Source organism: Oryctolagus cuniculus, chromosome 11 (assembly GCF_964237555.1).
Source record: "Oryctolagus cuniculus chromosome 11, mOryCun1.1, whole genome shotgun sequence".
Taxonomy (NCBI): Eukaryota; Metazoa; Chordata; class Mammalia; order Lagomorpha; family Leporidae; genus Oryctolagus; species Oryctolagus cuniculus.
The window spans coordinates 83,087,436-83,107,481 of NC_091442.1; the positions used below are offsets into that span (position 1 = coordinate 83,087,436).

Consider the following 20,046-nt stretch of genomic DNA (forward strand, 5'->3'; position numbering starts at 1 on the left):
CAAACTATTTTCATTTTCCATATGGAAAAAAATTACAAGTGTCTACCAAAAGAATTTAAAACCTTTTCCATACATCACTATATTTATAAACATTTCCCCATGTGTGGTGATGATTCTTGTTTATAAATTAATATTTCATTAATTTCATACATAATTTTTGGCCTATTAAATCTCTGCTGATAAAGGTATGTCTACTGTAGATACTCTATATTATGACAGGTTTATCCAAGAAAATTCTAAAATTTTGATGATAGGAATCATTACTCACATTTTTTTTTCAAAATAATTCTTTATTTTTTACTTTATTAGACAGACGTACACACACTTGAACATAAACACATCCACACAGAGTCAGCTATCTATCATCTTGCTGGTTCATTCCCAAAACTTTTATGACAACTAGGGCTGGGCAAGTTTGAAGTCAGGAGCCAAGAGTGCCATTTTGGGTCACTCACATGGATGACAGAAACTCGAGTATTTGATCACCTGCTGTCTCTCAGTGTACAAATCAGCATGAAGCTGGGTCAGAAGCAGAATAGCTGTGACTCAAGCCAGGAATTCACATGTGCAATGTTATTATCCTGAGTAGCATCTCAATTACTGCACCAAATATCTGCTCCCTAATATTACTTTCTCTCCCCCCCCCGCCTTTCTAAGTCATTATATAGAATGCTGGACATTTGGTGAACATAGTAACAATTTATTGGTATTCTGTTCTGGCTCACTTTTTCTTTCTTTTCTTTTCCTTCCTTCCTTCCTCCCTTCCTCTCTTCCTCCCTTCCTCCCTCCTTCCTCCCTTCTTTCTCCTTTCTTCCTTCCTTCCTTCCTTCCTTCCTTCCTTCCTTCCTTCCTTCCTTCCTTCTTTTCTATTTATTTATTTGAAAGGCAGAGTTTTAGACAGAGAGAGAGGGAGAGACAGAGAGATCTTCTATCTACTGATTCACTCCCCAAGTCGTGGTGACAGTTGGAGCTGGGCCAATTCAAAGCCAGGAGCCAGGAGGTTCCTCCAGATCTAACCACATGGGTTCGGGGGCCCAGATACTTGGGACATCCTTTGCTGCTCTCTCAGGTACATTAGCAGAGAGCTGGAACAGAAGTGGAGCAGCCAGGACTTGAAACAGCGCCAATATGGTAGGCCAACATCACGGGCAATGGTTCTATCAGCTACACCACAATGCTGGCCCCTCGTTGTTGTTGTTTTCTTAAATATCATTTCTTTTTGCAGTAGAGAAAGCTTGGCATTTACCACTGTTACTGTAAAATAGTGATTGCACAGAGAATATTTTAAGTACAGTATCTCTGCTGATGCTGAATAACTGTAGCAATCCTTCTTCCCTGGTACTGCAATATAGCAGTGCCAGTCTATTTCACAGGTGAGGGCTTTTACAGTCTGGCACTTAGTCCTTATAACCTGATTCCCTAAAGGCACTTTAATTTTCTACAGTATCATTCTGTTGAAATGAATACATCATATTCAGTTTCAATTTTAATTAGATTGCATGCTTATACATAAGAAAACACATCACAGGTAATATTCTTCTAGTCTTTCAGTAACAATGCAGTTTGGATTACTGATTCAATATCTGATTGAATATTTATCTCTTCATTTGCTATGAATAAGACAAGAAGATTGTTAGAAATATGAATTGTGAAGTTCTGGAATGATATGTGACTTTTTTCTGACAGTTTTTTTTAACATTTCTTTTATAATGTTCCTTTCTAAATGATCTTTTTACAAACAGTCCACTACAGAACTAAACTTCTACTGAATTTGTTAATTTGAAGAAAATAGAATTTACTGTTAGTAATTAAAATTATACTACTATTTTTATTTTATATCAGAGTGACCAATTTTACTAAAATTCCTTAAACCATAATCAGGGAGCTAGCACTGTGGGTAGTGGGTAATGTGCAGTGGATAAAGCCACCACCTGCAATGTCAGAATCCCATATGGGTGCTGGTTCAATTCCCAGCTGCTCTACTTCTGATCCAGCTCTCTGCTATGGCCTGGGAAAGCAGTGGAAGATGGCCCAAGTCCTTGGGTCCCTGCACCTGCGTGGGAGACTTGGAAGAAGCTCCTGGCTCCTTGTTTCAGGTTAGCCCAGCCCTGACCATTGTGGCCATCTGGTGAGTGAACCAGCAGATGGAAGACTTCTCTCTCTCTCTCTGCCTCTGCCTCTCTGTACAATTCTGCCTTTCAAATAAATAAATAAATAAATCTTTAAAAAAAAGTCAGAATCAGGCCCCAAAAATGTTTCAAGACAGATTGACCAAAACATATTTGGTAAGTAAAAAACAAAACTTGTTTGGTTGTGAAACACAATTAATGCATACCAAGGATAAATTAGTGAGTTACCATTGCAACTTAACTTTCATGGTCTTCAAATGTGATCATGCCAGAGAAAATTTCTCAATGCTTGTGCTTTTTTTTGCTTCAATTTCTCTTTAGTAGCATTTTGTTATTGTCGCTTCCATCTGCCAAGATTTGCCAAGAGAGCTTTCCTTTCTCTGGAAGAATCAGTATTTCTTTTGAGAAGTTAGGACAGGTGCCAGCATTCTTCATCTGCTTGCTACATTTTCAGTGTCAGGAGTCATCTCTGTGAATAGCAGATTTAATTTTTTCTTCCCTGTCAGCTGGCTTTCTTTGCTGCTTTTGTTGATTAAAAAATGCTTTCTTTTGTTGATTAAAAATCTCTCTTTGTTATTTGAAATACCTTTTCTTCGGGTGAAACTTATCTTTAACTTCTTTGGGCCTTGTGGAAAACCTAGTAACCTAAGGAATTAAAATTTCCCTTTATTTCACAGTAGGATTTAAAAAAAATTAATATTCATTTTATTTTAAAAGCATAATGTTACTTGACCCTCACATTTGAAGATATATTGAAGTTGTTTTTTCTCATCTCTGGATTGTGCTTTCTTAAATATAACACAGTTCTAGGTACAGAGTAAGGCCATAATTTTGTTGAATAAATTCTTGTTCAGCTTAAAAAAATTAATTCTTTGATATTTTATTGCCTCGGAACCTTTTTTTGCTTTTTAGTATTAATAGTACATGACATAACACATTTTTATTTTATTTTTTTGGAAGCCTTTTATTTAATGAATACAAATTTCACATGTACAGCTTTTAGGTATAGTGTTTCTTCCCCCCATTCCCGCCCTCCCACCCACACTTCCATCCCACCTCCCACTCCCTCTCCCATCCCGTTCTCCATAGATTCATTTTTAATTGACTTTATATACAAAAGAGCAACTCTACACTAAGTAGAGATTTCAACTATTTGTACCCACACAGACACACAAAATATAAAGTACAGTTTGAAGACAAGTTTTACCATTAATTCTCATAGAACAGCTCATTAAGGACAGAGGTCCAACATGGGGAGCAAGTGCACAAGGACTCCTGCTGTTGATTTAACAACTGAAACTCTTATTTATGATGTTAGTGATTACCTGAGGCTCTTGACATGAGCTTCCAAGGCTATGGTAGCCTTTTGAGTCCACAAACTCTGTTGGTTTTTAGACAGGACCATATGGAAAGTAGAAGTTCTCTCCTTCCTTCAGAGAAAAGTACATCATGCTTTGGTGGCCCCTTCTTTCCACTGGGATCTCACTCACAGAGATCTTTTATGCAGAACCGTTTTTGCCACTTTGTCTTGGCTTTCCATTCCTGAAATGATATCATGGTATTCTCAGTCAGATCCGAATGCCTTCAGGGCTGATTCTGAGGTCAGAGTTTTGTTTAGGGCATTGTAGGGCATTGTCATTCTGAGTCTGATGTGTGGAGCAGCAGGGACTGGAACCGGTGCCCATATGGGATGCTGACATTGCAGAAAGTGGTTGTCCTGATGGTTGATGTACAATGTAATACTTTATCCATTTTAGTATTTTTTTTGTTCTAGTATCATTGGTTGAACTCTGAAATTAACACACAATTATTCTTAGGTGTTTAAATTTTAACTGAAAAGTGATCCCTGTTAGGAATTTGGAAAACATTATGTTGAGTGAAATAAGCCAATCCCAAAGGGACAAATACCACTTGTTCTCCTTGATAGGCGACAACTAACTGAGCACCAAAAAGGAAACCTGTTAAAGTGAAATGAACACTATGAGAAACGGTGACTTGATCAGCCCTCACCCTGACTGTTGATGAGCAACTTGATATGTTATCCCTCTTAGTATTTTTTTTGTTTGTTCTACTTAATACTTTTGGTTGAATACTGTAATCAATACTCAATTCTTCTTAAGTGCTGAAACTTAACTGAAAAGTGATCACTGTAAAATATAAGAGTGGGAATAAGAGAGGGTAGAGATGTGCAATTCGGGGCATGCTCAAGCTGACTTACCTCAAACGGTAGAGTTAGAAACATACCAGGGGATTCGAATTCAATCCCATCGAGGTGGCATGTACCAATGCCATCTCACTAGTCCCAGTGATCAATTTCTGTTCACAATTGATCGTAATGATAGGATTAAGAACCAAAGGGATCACATAAACAAGAATAGTGTCTGCAAATACTAGCTGATAGAATAAAAAAGGGAGAGAACGATCCAACATGGGAAGTGAGATACACAGCAGACCCATAGAATGGCAAATGTCTTAACAGCACTCTGGCCTCAGAATCAGCCCTTAAGGCATGCGGATCCGGCTGAAATGCCCATGAGAGTATTTCAGGCATGGAAAGCCAAGACACTCTGGGGGAAAAAAAAAACCTAAATGAAAGATCTCCATGAGTGAGATCCCAGTGGAAAGAATGGGTCATCAAAGAAGGAGGTACCTTTCTCTGAAGGGAGGAGAGAACTTCCACTTTGACCATGGCCTTGTCTAAATATGATCAGAGTCAGTGAACTCAGGGGGCTTCCATAGCCTTGGCTGCTCATGACAAGAGCCTAGGGTGATTACTGATGCCATAAACAAGAGTGTCAATTTGTTAAGTCAACAACAGGAGTCACTGTGCACTTACTCCTCATGTAGGATCTTTGTCCTTAGTGTGCTGTACATTGAGATTTAATGCTATAACTAGTACTCAAACAGTATTTTTCACTTTATGTTTCTGTGTGGGAGCAAACTGTTGAAATCTTTACTTAATGTATGCTAAACTGATCTTCTGCATATAAAGAGAATAGAAAATGAATCTTTTTTTTTTTTTTTGATAGGCAGAGTGGACAGTGAGAGAGAGAGACAGAGAGAAAGGTCTTCCTTTGCCGTTGGTTCACCCTCCAATGGCCGCCGCGGCCGGCGCGCTGCGGCCGGCGCACCGCGCTGATCCGATGGCAGGAGCCAGGAGCCAGGTGCTTTTCCTGGTCTCCCATGGGGTGCAGGGCCCAAGCACCTGGGCCATCCTCCACTGCACTCCCTGGCCACAGCAGAGGGCTGGCCTGGAAGAGGGGCAACCGGGACAGAATCCGGCGCCCCGACCGGGACTAGAACCCGGTGTGCCGGCGCCGCTAGGCAGAGGATTAGCCTAGTGAGCCGCGGCGCCAGCCAGAGAATAGAAAATGAATCTTGATGTGAATGGAAGGGGAGAGGGAGTGGATAAGGGTAGGGTTGCGGGTGGGAGGGACGTTATGTAATCCATATTCTGTACTTTGGAAATTTATATTCATTAAATAAAAGTTATTAAAAAAAAAGAATGGCAGATGTCCTAAATAGCACTCTGGCCTCAGAATCAGCCCTTAAGGCATTTGGATATGGATGAAGAGCCCATGAGAGTATTTTAGGCATGGAAAGCCAAGACACTGTGGCAAAAAAAAAGACCTAAATGAAAGATCTCTGTGAGTGAGATCCCAGTAGAAAGAATGGGCCATCAAAGAAGGAGGTACCTTTCTCTGAAGGGAGGAGAGAACTTCCACTTTGACTATGACCCTGTCGGAATAAGATCGAAGTTGGCAAACCCAAAAGGCTTCCATAGCCTTGGCAACTCATGACTAGAGCCTAGGGAGATTACTGATGCCATAAACAAGATTGTCAAATTGTTAAGTCAACAACAAAAGTTACTGTGTATTTACTCCTCATGTGGGATCTGTCCTTAATGTGTTGTTCAATGTGAAGTAATGCTATAACTAGTACTGAAACAGTATTTTACACTTTGTGTTTCTGTGTGGGTGCAAACTGATGAAATTTTTACTTAATATATACTAAATCGATCTTCTGTATATAAAGATAATTGAAAATGAATCTTGATGTGAATGGAATGGGAGAAGGAGCAGAAGATGGGAGGGATGCGAGTGAGAGGGAAATTATGGGGGGGAAGCCATTGTAATCCATAAACTGTACTTTGGAAATTTATATTTACTAAATAAAAGTTAAAAAAAGAAAAAAATAAATCTGAATAGATGAAAATTGTAATCTGAAATAAAATTAAAAAAAATAAACTACTACAACAAAGCACTGGCCTAGAAGGGTCTTTAATACTGATTTAATCTCCATATTGATCATTGTTCTATTTAGGTTTTCTAGGTCTTCATGACTTAATTTTGGTAAATTGTATGTGTCCAGTAATCCATCCCTTTCTTCTAGATTTTCCAATTTGTCAGCATATAGTTGTTTGTAGTAATTCCTAATGATTCTTTTTGTTTCTGTGTATTTTTTGTTCTAACATCTTTTTCATCTCTTATTTCATTAATTTGGGTCTCCCCTTCCTTTTTTGTTTTTATTTTCTCTATTTGGACCAGAGGTGTCTCAATTTTGTTTATTTTTTCAAAAGACCAGCTCTTCATTTCATTGATCTTTGTATCATTTTTTTCAATTTTTTTCTTTTCCAATTTTTATTTTTATTTTTTCTTTCTTCCTATTAATTTTGGGTTTGGTTTGTTCTTCTTTTTTTAGGTCCTTGAGATCCATTGTTATATCATGTATTTCTGGTGCCAATTTCTTGATCTAGGCACTAATTGCTATAAAACTTCCTCTTAACATTGCTTTGCAGTATCCCATAAATTTTGATATGTTGTTTTGTCATCTTCATTTATTTTTAGGGATTTTTTAATTTCATTTCTGATTTATTTTGCAACCCACTGTTCATTTAGGAGCATATTGTTCAGTTTCCATGTGTTTGCGTATTTTATAGAGTTTCTTAAGTTGCTAATTTCCAGTTACATTCTATCATGGTCATAAAAAATACATGGTATGATTTCAATTTTTTGAATTCACATAGTATATCATGTATCCTAAAGAAAGTTCCACGCATTGATAAAAGAATGTACATTCTGCAGCTGTGGATGAAACATTCTGTAGATATCAGTTAGGTCCATTTGGTCAATAGTATAGATTAGCTCTATAGTTTCTGTGTTGATTTTTTTGTCTAGTCGATCTGTCCATTGATTAAATTAGAGTTTTGGAGTTCATCATTGTTTTTGTATTGGAGCCTATGTCTCCCTTTAGACCCATTAACATTTGTTTTAAATAACCAGTTTTCCTGGCATTGGGTACATATACATTTACTATCATCACATCTTTCTGGTAAATTGCTCCCTTAATCATCACATAATGCCCTTCTTTGGTCTTTTAACAGTTTTTTTTCTTGAAGTCTATTTTATCTGATGTTAGGATGGCTACTATGGCTTATTTTTTAAATTTCTGCTAGCATTGGTATCTTTTTCCATCGTTTCACTTTTTACTGATTTTAACTGAAGGAACAGGAAAGATTCATGGAAGGGATGGCATTGTTGCTGGATCCCTAAGGAGTGAGTGTTTGACCTGGTCTTTTATAATTCCCCTGTCCTTTATTATCAGTGTATCTTCAAGTTACCTTCCTAGGTGATGAAAGAGTTCAGGGCACTCTCTGTTCTCCATGACATCCTATTTTAAGAAACAAACAGTAAGGACAGTGCTGGGTACTGTGAAAATTTGTCTGTGAAGTCGTAACAGGAAAAATATATCTCAAGGAATCTTTGGAACAAAAGCCTTAAAGATGTGTCAGAGATTCATGGATGCCTTGATGTTGTTTGTGCAGCTAGTACAATCTCTCTGTGGCTGCAGTGGTCTCTGCTTACTTGGGCTTGTCTACTCTTTACTTCAGTTCAGTCATTATTTCTATTTCCTATTAAGTTCAACTTGTGCTTGCCTTTTAGTCTCTATCTATATTATCTCCTTTCTATGACTCTTCACCCTCAGATCTTACTACAAAACATTTTCTTTTCTTGACAGGCAGAGTTAGACAGTGAGAGAGAGACAGAGAGAAAGGTCTTTCTTTTCCGTTGGTTCACCCCCAAAATGGCCGCTATGGCCAGTGTGCTGTGCCGATCTGAAGCCAGGAGCCAGGTGCTTCCTCCTGGTATCCCATGCTGGTGCAGGGCCCAAGAACCTGGGCCATCCTCTACTGCTTCCTGGGCCATAACAGAGAGCTGGACTGGAAGAGGAGCAACTGGGACAGGATCTGGCGCCCCAACTGGGACTAGAAGCAGGGGTGCCGGTGCCGCAGGCGGAGGATTACCCTAGTGAGCCACGGCACCGGTCTAACATTTTCTTTTTAAACAGCATTTTTTGGTTTGATTTGAGAAGAATGCAATTGGCTGGAGTTATCTTTTTTTTTCTGCCAGCATTAAAGTCCCTTTGTCCATCTGTGAATATATTTGGGTCCCATCATCTGTGGGACATAAAACACAGCTGCCTGAAGCTACTGTATCAGTAGGGATTTCTGTGGTACAGTTACCCTTAAAGAGGGTGGGGCTACGTTGGGTGCCAAGACTGACATGCCAAGTACAATAATATACTGCTTTGAGAGTACCAACAGTTTATGTTTCAGAAGCATTGGAAGCTTTCTGAATACAAGAAATAAAGTTTTGAAGAACGCATGTAGCACATTGATGTTGACCTTTTTTCTTTAGCTTTGTAATCATTACTATGTTGCTTAGCAACTCTGTAGCATTATTTTGAAACCCATTATTAACTTCAAATACATTAGAAATGAAAATTGTAGGAACTTTGCTCTTAGACATCACTATTGTTTTAAATTACTGTCAGCATAACATGATATTATAAAACAGACCATATAATATAGTGTATTTTTTGACATTTCTGATATAAAATAAAGAATAAGGTTAACAGTGAGGAACTTTAATTAATAGTAATAGAAATGTAATAGCAATAAAAAGCCAGCTTTTCACCTCCCTTAATCTAAATAACTCTTTGCAAAAGGAAGAGCAAAACAAAACCCTGAATTATATATATGTATATTTCTTCTTTGAAAATCACTCATAAAAGTATAAAACTGTATCATTATTTTTTTTTGGGTAATACAATGCCACAATAATCTTAATGACCCTTATTATTCTCCTTTTCAAAATGTAGGCAATGCTTTGCAAAAGGATTGTTTAAGGAGAAGCAGAAAATCTCTTAGGACCTATCAAAGCAAAATTGGTTACAGAGAGAGACATTAATTAATACATCAATGCCATTAATTTTAAAAAAACCTATCCTCTAGGCATTCTTGCTGTACCAAGTACCAATAAGACAGGAATAATTTGGCCAATGATATGTATTTATCTAGTGTTCATGTTGCATATTGTTATGAAAAACTAAGTGTGGGCAATTCACATGAAGAGCCATATGACTTTCCAATAATTCATGACTTTCTTTGACTGTTAAAATTAAATAATCATTCTAAGTCTAAAATTGAAAAAGATTCAGGAAACATGTGTGGGCCTTTGAGCACTGTACTTTTTGTCCAAAGAGAAATGTCACATTTGTTTCCTTTTCTTTGGGTGATATTCTCACACAGAAAGACCCTTAAAGCAGTAGCTGTTCAATTTGGGATGGGTAAGGACTGTGAAAATTTGATGAAAACTATGGGCCTTATTTCTAGAAAAAATATGTTTATGAAGTAGATGATATGTTAATTAGCTTGATTGATCTTTACACATTATATACATATGTCATCACGTTGTATCCTATAAGTATATGCAATTATAATTTTGAAAATACAGATACTCATAAACAACATAAAATTGTTTATTTACTTATTTGAAATGTAAAATGACAGAGGGACAGAGACAGGGCTCTTCCATGTTCACGCTCCTAATGCACATAATACCTGAGGCAGGGCTAGGCTGAAGCCAGGACCAGGAACTATCTGAATTTCCCACATCGGTGGAAGAGGCACAAGTATTTCAGCTCTCTTCTGCTGCCTTCCCAGGTGTATCAGCAGGGACCTGGATGGGAAGTGGAGGAGGTGGTACTTAAAGTGGAGCACCTATATAGGATACAGATGTTCCAAGTGGCAGCTTTGTCTGCTATACCACAATGCTTGGCCTCACAAGTAACATTTTATAATGAATTCCTGGGGACTGCAGAAACAAGAAGCCTGTCCATGAAACCGGGATACCATCTTAGAAACCCTGATTCTAGAGAGGGTATTCTTGATGGATGGAGTAGGGAGTAGTTAAAGGAAAGACATCTAAATAGAATTTCGATTTAGGGTATGTGAGACCAACTGAAGTTCTTTGAAGCCAACAATTCTCAGTCACCTAAAGTAGAATTTGTTCATCAACTGTTGCTAGACGCTTTCCAATTTCTTTACAAGTGATATAAAAACAAAACAAGACAAAACACTGGGGTTCTGAACTCTGTCTCAATTTTATTTAGTTCAGTGGCCTTGGCCAATCAATGAATCCCTTTTAACTTTAGTTTCTTGATCTGTAAAATGGAGATAATATTGAATTCAAAAAGTTATACTAACACTTGTATTAGATACCACATGTAAAACTCAAAACAAGCCTTGAAATAGTATGCATTATTTCATTTGCGAACACCTACCGAAGCTTTGTATCAACTTGAATTCTAATATGTAGACAAAATAATTACACAGTCAGAAATTCCTTAATATAAAAGATATGTTGTCCAAAATAAAAATATTTATTTTGAGATTCCCCTAAGTGATGTCTTGTTGGTTATCTATTTGTAAAGCAGTAATAATGGTTGATAAATTTGAGCCATAGCAATAATGGAAATAAAGTTTTGCTATAACAAAATTTTTACAGATAATAAAAGTCTTCAAAGAATTATCTACCTTGCTACATTCTATAAAATTTTTCACATTAGTAAACACAAAATTTTATTTTTATTTTAGAGGTTATTTTCATTTAATTCGAATGCAAGCCATTGTAAATCTTGGTCTTCCTTTTTGGTAATTAAACTAACTAAAGTGTACATATGTATTTGTATGCATTTGTATTAATGCAATATTTTTGACATTTCAGAGTACAGATGATGCAGATATATCTGTCATTTCCCAGAATAAGAAATGTTTTGACAATGATATTGTTTGTTCCAAAAGTGTTTTGATTTCAGTTGGGAATACTGAAATTTACTTGAATGATGCGCCTTACAAACAGGTTAGTGAATTATTTCTTCTAGGATCATTTAAACTTATCCTGAGGATATTGAAAATAGAATGGAAATGGTTTAGAGTACTTCTCACTTTAAGTGGTTATAAGATTAAATTTTTTTTCTTGGTAACTTGGTATGGATTGAGTTAACTGTACTAGACTTGTCTCTTCTGTTTGTACTTCACTTCTCCATATTCCAATTATTTTCTCTCTCTCTTTTTTTTAAATCCCCATAGTCACAATTCTAATCCTAGAAACTGTGTTACCTTGTTAGCCTCCTAAGCAGACTCCTGACCTTCAATACTGTGCCTCCCCCTTTCTAATCCACCTTCATACAGGACAGTCAGAGTGGTGTTTCTAAACTGGAAATCCAGTTTCCTGTCCCTCCGCTTTCAGAATTCTCAGATGACTTCCTGTTACCTTACAAGGCTTTGCCAGTCTGGCTGTTGTGCGTGTTTTCTGCCTCACTTCATGTCTTTCTGCTTCAAGCCCACATTTTAGAAGTTGAAGCTCTATTTAGTTCTTCATGGCCTCTCTATTCTGTCTCTCATTTTTAGTTCTTCATGAACGTCGTTGCTCCTGCCTGGATCCATGTTTCCATTAAACTTGTTCCTGTGCAGTTTTTCTTAGCTCCTCCTGTGAGCTCCTCTGTAGGCCGTCAACTACCCTGTTGGAACATGCACGATATGTCAGAGAAATTACCTGTGCAGTTGTCTGTCTTGTCCATTCTCTCTAAATTCCGTGAAAATTGGGCCCACTGTCTCCGTTGTTTTTTCTCCTGTCCTTGGAGTCCATCTAATTTAAAAACAATGAAAAATTTCACCCATTCATTATATGCCTATTCTGTATCAATATTTGTGCTAAGTATTGGGACTACAGCATTGAAAACACAGACTTGGTGAGGTGTGCAAGTGTGATATGCCACGGCAGGAGTTTAGCTAGGATAATATGGGAACTGCTAGGAACAACATCTAAGCAACCTTGGATGTTTAGGTTACAGACATAGACTTTGGGGTCAGTCAATACTAACTCTGCAACTGCTAGCAGTGACATCTTTGATGAGTTTGGCTAATCTCTCCAAGTTGCAGCTTTCTCAGCTATACATTTGGGATTGTTATGGAGTCTACTTCTTAAGTTCCTATGCGATTTGAAATGAAAATATAAAATAATGAATTTCAAGAAATGATCCTTCTCCTTTCTATCATCCTTATCTTTGAAGGTTCGAAAAGTGTGCTCTGGTAGAAATGATTTGCACAAAATCATAAAGGATGAGTAGGTGTTAACTAGATGAAGGTAGGGAGAGGAATAATTATATCAAGGGAGCAGTTTTGAAAGACAAGATGGCATGTTTGGAAGACTATCTGCAGGTAGTTTAGTTTGGTTGAAGCGCAGCACATAGGTTTGTGCATGGAGGATGTGGCAGGGAGAGTTAAGGAATAGTTTCCCTATCAACTGTAATACAGGGCTACAGCACAACAGCAATAGACAAGGGGATTGGATTTAGACTCTGAAGCTCTTGAGTGGCTCAGCACATTTGAGCTTCATTATGTAGACAGGAAGTTTTGGAGTTGGGAAGTGCGTGATCTGACGAGTGGGCTTTCCAACGTGACCTCTTTTCTGAAATCTAAGTGTTTCTCTAAGTTGGGACTGCAAACCTTTGTTAAAATCATATTGGATATTTATTGTAAGTGTTGGTTTCTGGGCTTCCCCTCAGTAATTGGAATGGCCAAAGTTGAAAATGAATTTGATACTTTTAATAGTACCTTAAAATGTTCACACTGAAATTTGAGAACCATTGCTTAGAAGATAGTTTATGTCTCAGTCAAAAACACTAAGATCAATCAGGGAGCCATCAGATTTTAGGCAAAACAGTCTCCGCACTCACGTAGACTCATGGTGTTTTTTTGAAGTAGTTACAGCAGTTTGGCCATGTCATCAGCTGGATGTACATTTTTAGGTGAAGATTTTCTCTAAAAGCAGGGATTTTTTTTAAAAAAAGAAAAAATAAGAAAATGCTCTTGTAAAGAGAGTGACCCATTTTTTAAAAAATTTTTATTTATTTACTTGACAGATAGAGTTAGAGAGACAAAGAGAAAGGTCTTCCTTCTGCTGGTTCAACCCCCAAATGGCCACTGCGGCCGGAGCTACAGGAGCCAGGTGCTTCCTCCTGGTCTCCCATGTGGGTGCAGGGCCCAAGCACTTGGGCCATCCTCCACTGCACTCCCGGGCCACAGCAGAGAGCTGGACTGGAAGAGGAGCAACCGGGACTAGAATCCGGTGCCCATATCGGATGCCAGTGCCGCAGGCGGAAGATTAACCAAGTGAGCCATGGCGACGGCCCCTGTCTGACCCATTTTTTAAAGTGGTAAATTATAGCTCTGTAACATGTTACTTCCAATTTTCACCTGTTTGCAGGTGTTGATAAATCTCCTTTATTTAGATTATAAAGTAAGAAGTAAGATTAAGAGAAGTCATATAAACAGATTGGCCCTACAAAATCCCCTGCTGTTTTTTTTTTTTTTTTTCTCAAACATCAAAAGTGAAAATAACTGCCGTTTATTTTACAGCAGATGGACTGTTCATCCAGGGAAAGAGGAAAAAACCCTTTGTCTTTATATATATATAAATGCACACTTCTGATTTTACCAACAATGTGAACTATATTGGATTAATTTCTTTGAGTTGAACTTTTAATGTTTTAATTCTTCACATTTCTAACTTACTTTTGTGACATCACTGGAGTTTGATGTGCTTTAATCCTCATTTGAAGCAGAGGTCTGTATTTTGGACATGTGTGGCACCTCACTTTTCTAAAGAGAAGCATTACTTACTAATCTGAAAAGTAAGGAGTACGGAAAATCCTTTTGATCAAAGAGGATTGTTTCTGTAGCCAAGTGTCCTGTTTAATGAAAATAAAAGATTTCTATCTCCAGGCAGGTAGAAAAGATGTGCCTTTGCATCAGAATAATGGATTAAAAACCACTGTGGACGGAAGACAGTAACATCAACGACCCAGCAGATAATAGAAAGGCCCTGAAAAGTGCAATGAATATAATAAAAATAGATTCTATGGCTGAGAGTGACTTGGGGGCAGAGGAGCAACACAATTTGTAGAGTCCAGAGGATGCCAAAAATTAGGGACTCTTTATTCAAAACTGGAAAAAAAAAGTGTTGTCTTTGTTTCATGATCTCATTTCACCTGTCTTAGGTTCTTTATTTATCATAAAATTATTTAATGTCATGCTTACTCAGATATGTTCCCAGGGTGAGTGCAGATCTTCACAGTGTCCGGGGTATTGCCCTTCTAACTCCCATCTCTGCACTGTTGGTGGAGTTGGTAGCAGTCCGTTAGTGGGACCAGGCAGCTGAGAGCTGGTGTGGAGTGACAGCAGGCGAAAAAAGGATTGTGTATCAAGGCTCCAGGACTCACCTACAAGCTCACTGCCCCATTGGACTTCACTTAGAAAGCACAGACTCAAAAGTAAAATGTTTAGAAAAATTTCAAGATGGCAACTACAGAACATTAAATCACACATGCGGGGCTCCCGTCTGAGCTTGGGGCTTTGTATTTCACTCCAGCTACTCACCAACCCATCCTATTTTGGTTAATGAGAGTGCTGTTAGGGAATCAGGGGAGGTCTAGTGGAGGAGGGAAGATACAGGTTACAGTTGATGGACATGAGGCAGTCATGCAAGATCTGGGAGAAAAGAGTTCCTAGCAGGAGAAATATCAAGTATATATAACTTGAGATGAATTCAAGCTTGTATAAATTTGAAAAGCAGAAAGAAGGCCAGTGTAGCTGGATCCTAGTCAGTGAAGGTGGGGGATGGAAGGGTAGGAGGATACAAAGTTTGGTAGGACTAGTAAATAACATATATGATTATACACAATATATTCTATTCCATATGATATACTGCACACATGTGAAAAATATAGCCATGATCTAAGAGACTGAAAACTCTTTATGACTAGATGTACTTCATTTATCCTTTGAAAAAAGCATATTGATTAAAAAGACCACTGTATTACAGCATTTTCAAACCATACTCTTTTATTATTACTAGGAAATGAAAACTAACCAAAGGATTTCATATATCCTTCCCAATTTTATTCTGCTTTAAATATTTTAATTTTTTGACATAACCATGATTTTTTAAAAATATTTTATGTATTTATTTATTTGAGAGGTAGAGTTACAGACAGAAAGAGGGAGAGACAGACAGAGAGGGAAGGTCTTCCATCTGCTGGTTCACTCCTCAAATGGCTGCAAAGGCCAGGGATGTACCGATCTGAAGCCAGGAGCTGGCAGCTTCTTCTGGGTCTCCCATATAGATGCAGGGTCCCAAGCACTTGAGCCACTGCTTTCCCAGGCCATAGAAGAGAACTGGATCAGAAGAAGGGCAGCTGGGTCATGAACAGGCACACATACGGAATGCAGGCGCCACAGGCAGAGGCTTAACCCACTATGCCACAGCGCTGGCCCCATACTCATGTGTTTTTAGTACTATTGTTTGAGTTAATTTCAAACTCATATTCAGTGTAACCATATTTAGGGTATAACCCTTTTTCATACAGAATATTATCTATTCTCACTTTCTGTTATGAGTGCTTTTAAATTTCCCAGAATATTTCATTTCTAATTTTTCCTTAATTTAGTTCTTTAGTTTTTTAAAAAATGCAGACATGGTCTGTCATCATTTCCACAAAACTTTATTGAATGCATTTTGTACATGCAATAGTTACCCTGTACAAAAAACTTGTTTGTAAAAGACCTCACCAGGCTTTGTCATATGATACATTTTCTAGCCCTTTGCAAGGCTGAGAAAATCTTGGATGTTCCTGTCGCTCCCCGTCTTCGTGGAGGAACGACACAGGACCCTGCGCTGTTCTTTCGTCTGCTCGGCCCTCCCCGGGTTTGCTGCTGGTTCTTCCCGGGTTGGCTACTATCCCTTCCACCTCCGTGGAAGGGCAGTTCCCCCTGGCCGCATTCCCCACTTCCGCAGGGGAGCGGCACACCGCCGGCCGGCTTTCTCGGGGGCTGCACGGGTTCCCTTAGATGTTCCCCATAGATGTTCCTGGTGCATGCCGTCTCTCTCCTCCTTTATAGTCCTCCTCCGCCAATCCCAACTCGGCTGCCCACACGCCGAATACGCTGCTCTCCTCCAATCAGGAGCAGGTCCCACAGTCTATTGGTTGAACTGGAGGCATCTGTGTAGAAGCTGTTTCTCCCTTCTCAGCGCCATATTGTGGGAGAGCAGATGCATAGAATAAGTCTTAATTCCAGTAACTCAGTCTAGTCCGGTTTGCTCCCCACAGTTCCTGTCCCTACACCTTTCTTTAAGCCACTTCAATTGTTTGAAATTATTTCTTCTCCATTCTCATTCCCAGCCCTCTACTTTTCTATGTATGACATCTTTCAGATCAGTTCACATCCCGATTCTTGCAAAAATCCTCCTTAAGTCCAATTTATAATAATTCTTCTCCCCACTCTCTTTCTCTCATATGTATGCATATATCTATATGAGATGCATGCTTTTTTCATAATGTACATTTTTTACATGATTGTTGAAAACCCCTAGTATGCATGGATTTCAAAATGGTATTGCAATGAACAACTTTTACTTCCATTTTCCATTAACCTTGTAAAATACATTTATGTGTAATATATGTGCATATCTTTATATGTATGTGTGCATGTGTGTGCATGTATCGTAATTTTTTTCAGTTCTCAAATGCTGTACTTTAGAAATTTTACTGAGTTGAGAAGGCAGTGTCTCCTATCAAACTCAGGAATTCTGGTTTTCAGTGAGTATTATATGAAGTTAGTGACTATACATATGCTATCATTTTCCCACTCAGAAACATGAGCGGGGCGAGGCCATACATTTTTAGTCTTCAGCCATATTTTTCCATCATTCATGCAGAAATTCTGATTTGCAAGGACATCTTCTAATGTCTTCTGTGTCCATTCCTTTCTTTATATTCGTCCCCATGACAGAAATACTTTTCTCTTTTGACCGTTTATTCATGTTGAGCACATCTACTAGTTTATGTCTTGCTATCAGTTTTATGTATTTCCCATTTTTCTTAATTTGTTTCATCAAAAGGGATTTAGAGAAGACATGGGTAAACAAAATTGCTAATACATAGACAGTAACTGGCAGATATTAACTTAATTTTATATGTCTCAGTTAGAAAATATGATGTTCATTGTGTTTTTCTTTTTCCTTTTTAAAGAAACAATCAGGTTTCCTTCTGGAAAGCAAACCTACACACCAGCTTTGGAAGGCTGGGTACTACACAGTAGTGTACTTTCCAGACCAAGATATCACTATTCTTTGGGATAGGAAGACAACCATTCACATCAAAGTTGGACCCCAGTGGAAGGTGGGTCAATTTAAACTCCAGATGAGATATAAGGAATGAAATTGCATTTACCTGTGGATGTGTGCTGAAAATAAAGTGACTGATGTTTTTCTCTCAGTACCAGGTTAAATGTTCAGAATTACTAATTCATATTCTTTTGAAAAGGAACTTTATCAACTAGAATACAGTGTTTGTGTACATTTCCTTCTGTTTTCATGGGACAGTGTGCAGCATTCCAAAGTTATTTACATCAGCTCCTTTCTTTCACTCCATTCAGCTTAGTTTGTAAAACAACAAGATTCATTCTTTATGACTTGCATTCTCTATTTTGTTCCACTTTCTGGATATTTTTATAAGTTTACATTTAGTAAAATTGTAATAAAATATTTTAAAAATTAGGTATACAGTTCCAAGTATTTTGACAAATGTGTGAAGTATCGCATGTGCCACCACAATTCTGAATAGAAAAGATCTATCAAATCTGCAAATTTCTCTCGTGAATTCTTCCTTTTTTTTTTTTTTTGTCAATACCTACGTCTAGTCTCAAGCTCCTAACAGTGACTGATATATTTTCCATTATTAAAGTTGTGTCCTTTCCACATGTTACTGTGAATATGGTGTCTGACTTCTTTGACCTGGAAAAATGCACATTGTATTAATTAATAGTTTGCTCCTTTATACTTATGAGTAGCATTCTGTTCTGTGGATATTTCAGTTTGTCTATCCATTCATGGTTGAAGAACTATTCAGATTTGTGTACAATTTTTGGTGACTTACACTTAAATTATTTTAGAAATTATTCTGTTAGACCGGCGCCGCGGCTCGCTAGGCTAATCCTCCGCCTAGCGGCGCCGGCACACCGGGTCCTAGTCCCAGTTGGGGCGCCGGATTCTGTCCCGGTTGCCCCTCTTCCAGGCCAGCTCTCTGCTGTGGCCAGGGAGTGCAGTGGAGGATGGCCCAGGTGCTTGGGCCCTGCGCCCCATGGGAGACCAGGAAAAGCACCTGGCTCCTGGCTCCTGCCATCGGATCAGCGCGGTGCGCCGGCCGCAGCGCGCCGGCCGCGGCAGCCATTGGAGGGTGAACCAGCGGCAAAGGAAGACCTTTCTCTCTGTCTCTCTCTCTCTCACTGTCCACTCTGCCTGTCAAAAAAAAAAAAAATTATTCTGTTAAATATTTTATATTTTATTAAATTTTGTTAATATTCTTATTGTTTAAGGTTTAAAATTTGATTAAGCATTTTAAATTTATATTTTAAGGTTGTTTTTCAAACACTGATATATCAGAAAAAACCTATTTGATCTGAAATTAAATTCAGACTTGATAATATAATCTATGTCAAATTAGAGAAAACTTGTGAAATCAATAATATTTTCTCACAAAAGTTTAGGAAAAATACATTAAAATATTTTAATATGTTGTAAATTTAAAACATGATTATATATTGAAGTTATAATCTTTTAGTCATAATAAGGATAAAGCCCAAAGATCTTACCCTGGTTTTGCTTGCATCTTGCATTTCTTTCATGAATTTCATTATTGATTGAACTATTTTTTTCCATTTTTCTTCATGAACCCACCCTTCTGTACTTTTTAAATAAAAAGTTAACCATTTTTTTTTATATCACCCTAACTGCTATCTCAGCTCTTGAATGACCACTGGTGGAAATGGCCACTGAATTGGGAGAGATGTGGTTTCTGAAAGTAGAAGCTACTTGGTAATAGGAAGCCACTACAGCTGTAATCATAGGGCTAGTGTCAGCATTGCTGGAGACATGGGCACTATCTGTATCACTCTGTTCTTCCCCATTGAAGGAGAGTTCAGCAAGCTTAAATTCAAGGTTTAAGGAGGAATGCTATTGTTTGTGAAAGATCTTCCAGTTCTTAAGTCTCCCTCCTTTCTCCAAGAGTAAAGTTATTCACACTATTTTGAGAAAATCCTGTGGGTAGTGCTGATACGAGTGGTCCATCTGGCTATAGTCACGATCATTTCATAACTCATTACAAGCTAAGTTATTTCTATTGTTTAAATATATTTAGTGTTAAAAATCTTAAACTTATCAGCAAATGGATTTTTCAGCATTAAAAAAGTATAAGTGTACATAAATAATGAATACATGTAAGTGTATATGTGTATGGGTGTGACATATATACTGTAGTGTTTGAATTATGCATTTACAAGTAATTTATATTGCTAGTTGTACCAATGGTGAGATGTTGATTGGCGTAGATGGATAAGGTTTGGGGCTGTTTAAATATTTTTTTAATATTTAAAATGATTACTAAATTTAATTAAACAGATATAAGAATTTACTTTCTTCAAATATTTGTTTTCTAAATGGTTGATGTAGAAATT

The 20,046-nt window shown here is 37.8% G+C and overlaps 1 protein-coding gene across 1 annotated transcript in view; it reads left to right on the top strand.

Annotated features, from left to right (window-relative positions):
- Positions 1-20,046, top strand: part of OTOGL (otogelin like) — a 172,753-nt gene that overhangs the window by 74,374 nt on the left and 78,333 nt on the right. Inside the window, exons 26-27 of the mRNA XM_051846511.2 lie at positions 11,198-11,332; positions 17,565-17,714. Of these exons, the coding sequence (XP_051702471.2) occupies positions 11,198-11,332; positions 17,565-17,714 (285 nt within the window). The remainder of the gene's footprint in view (positions 1-11,197; positions 11,333-17,564; positions 17,715-20,046) is intronic.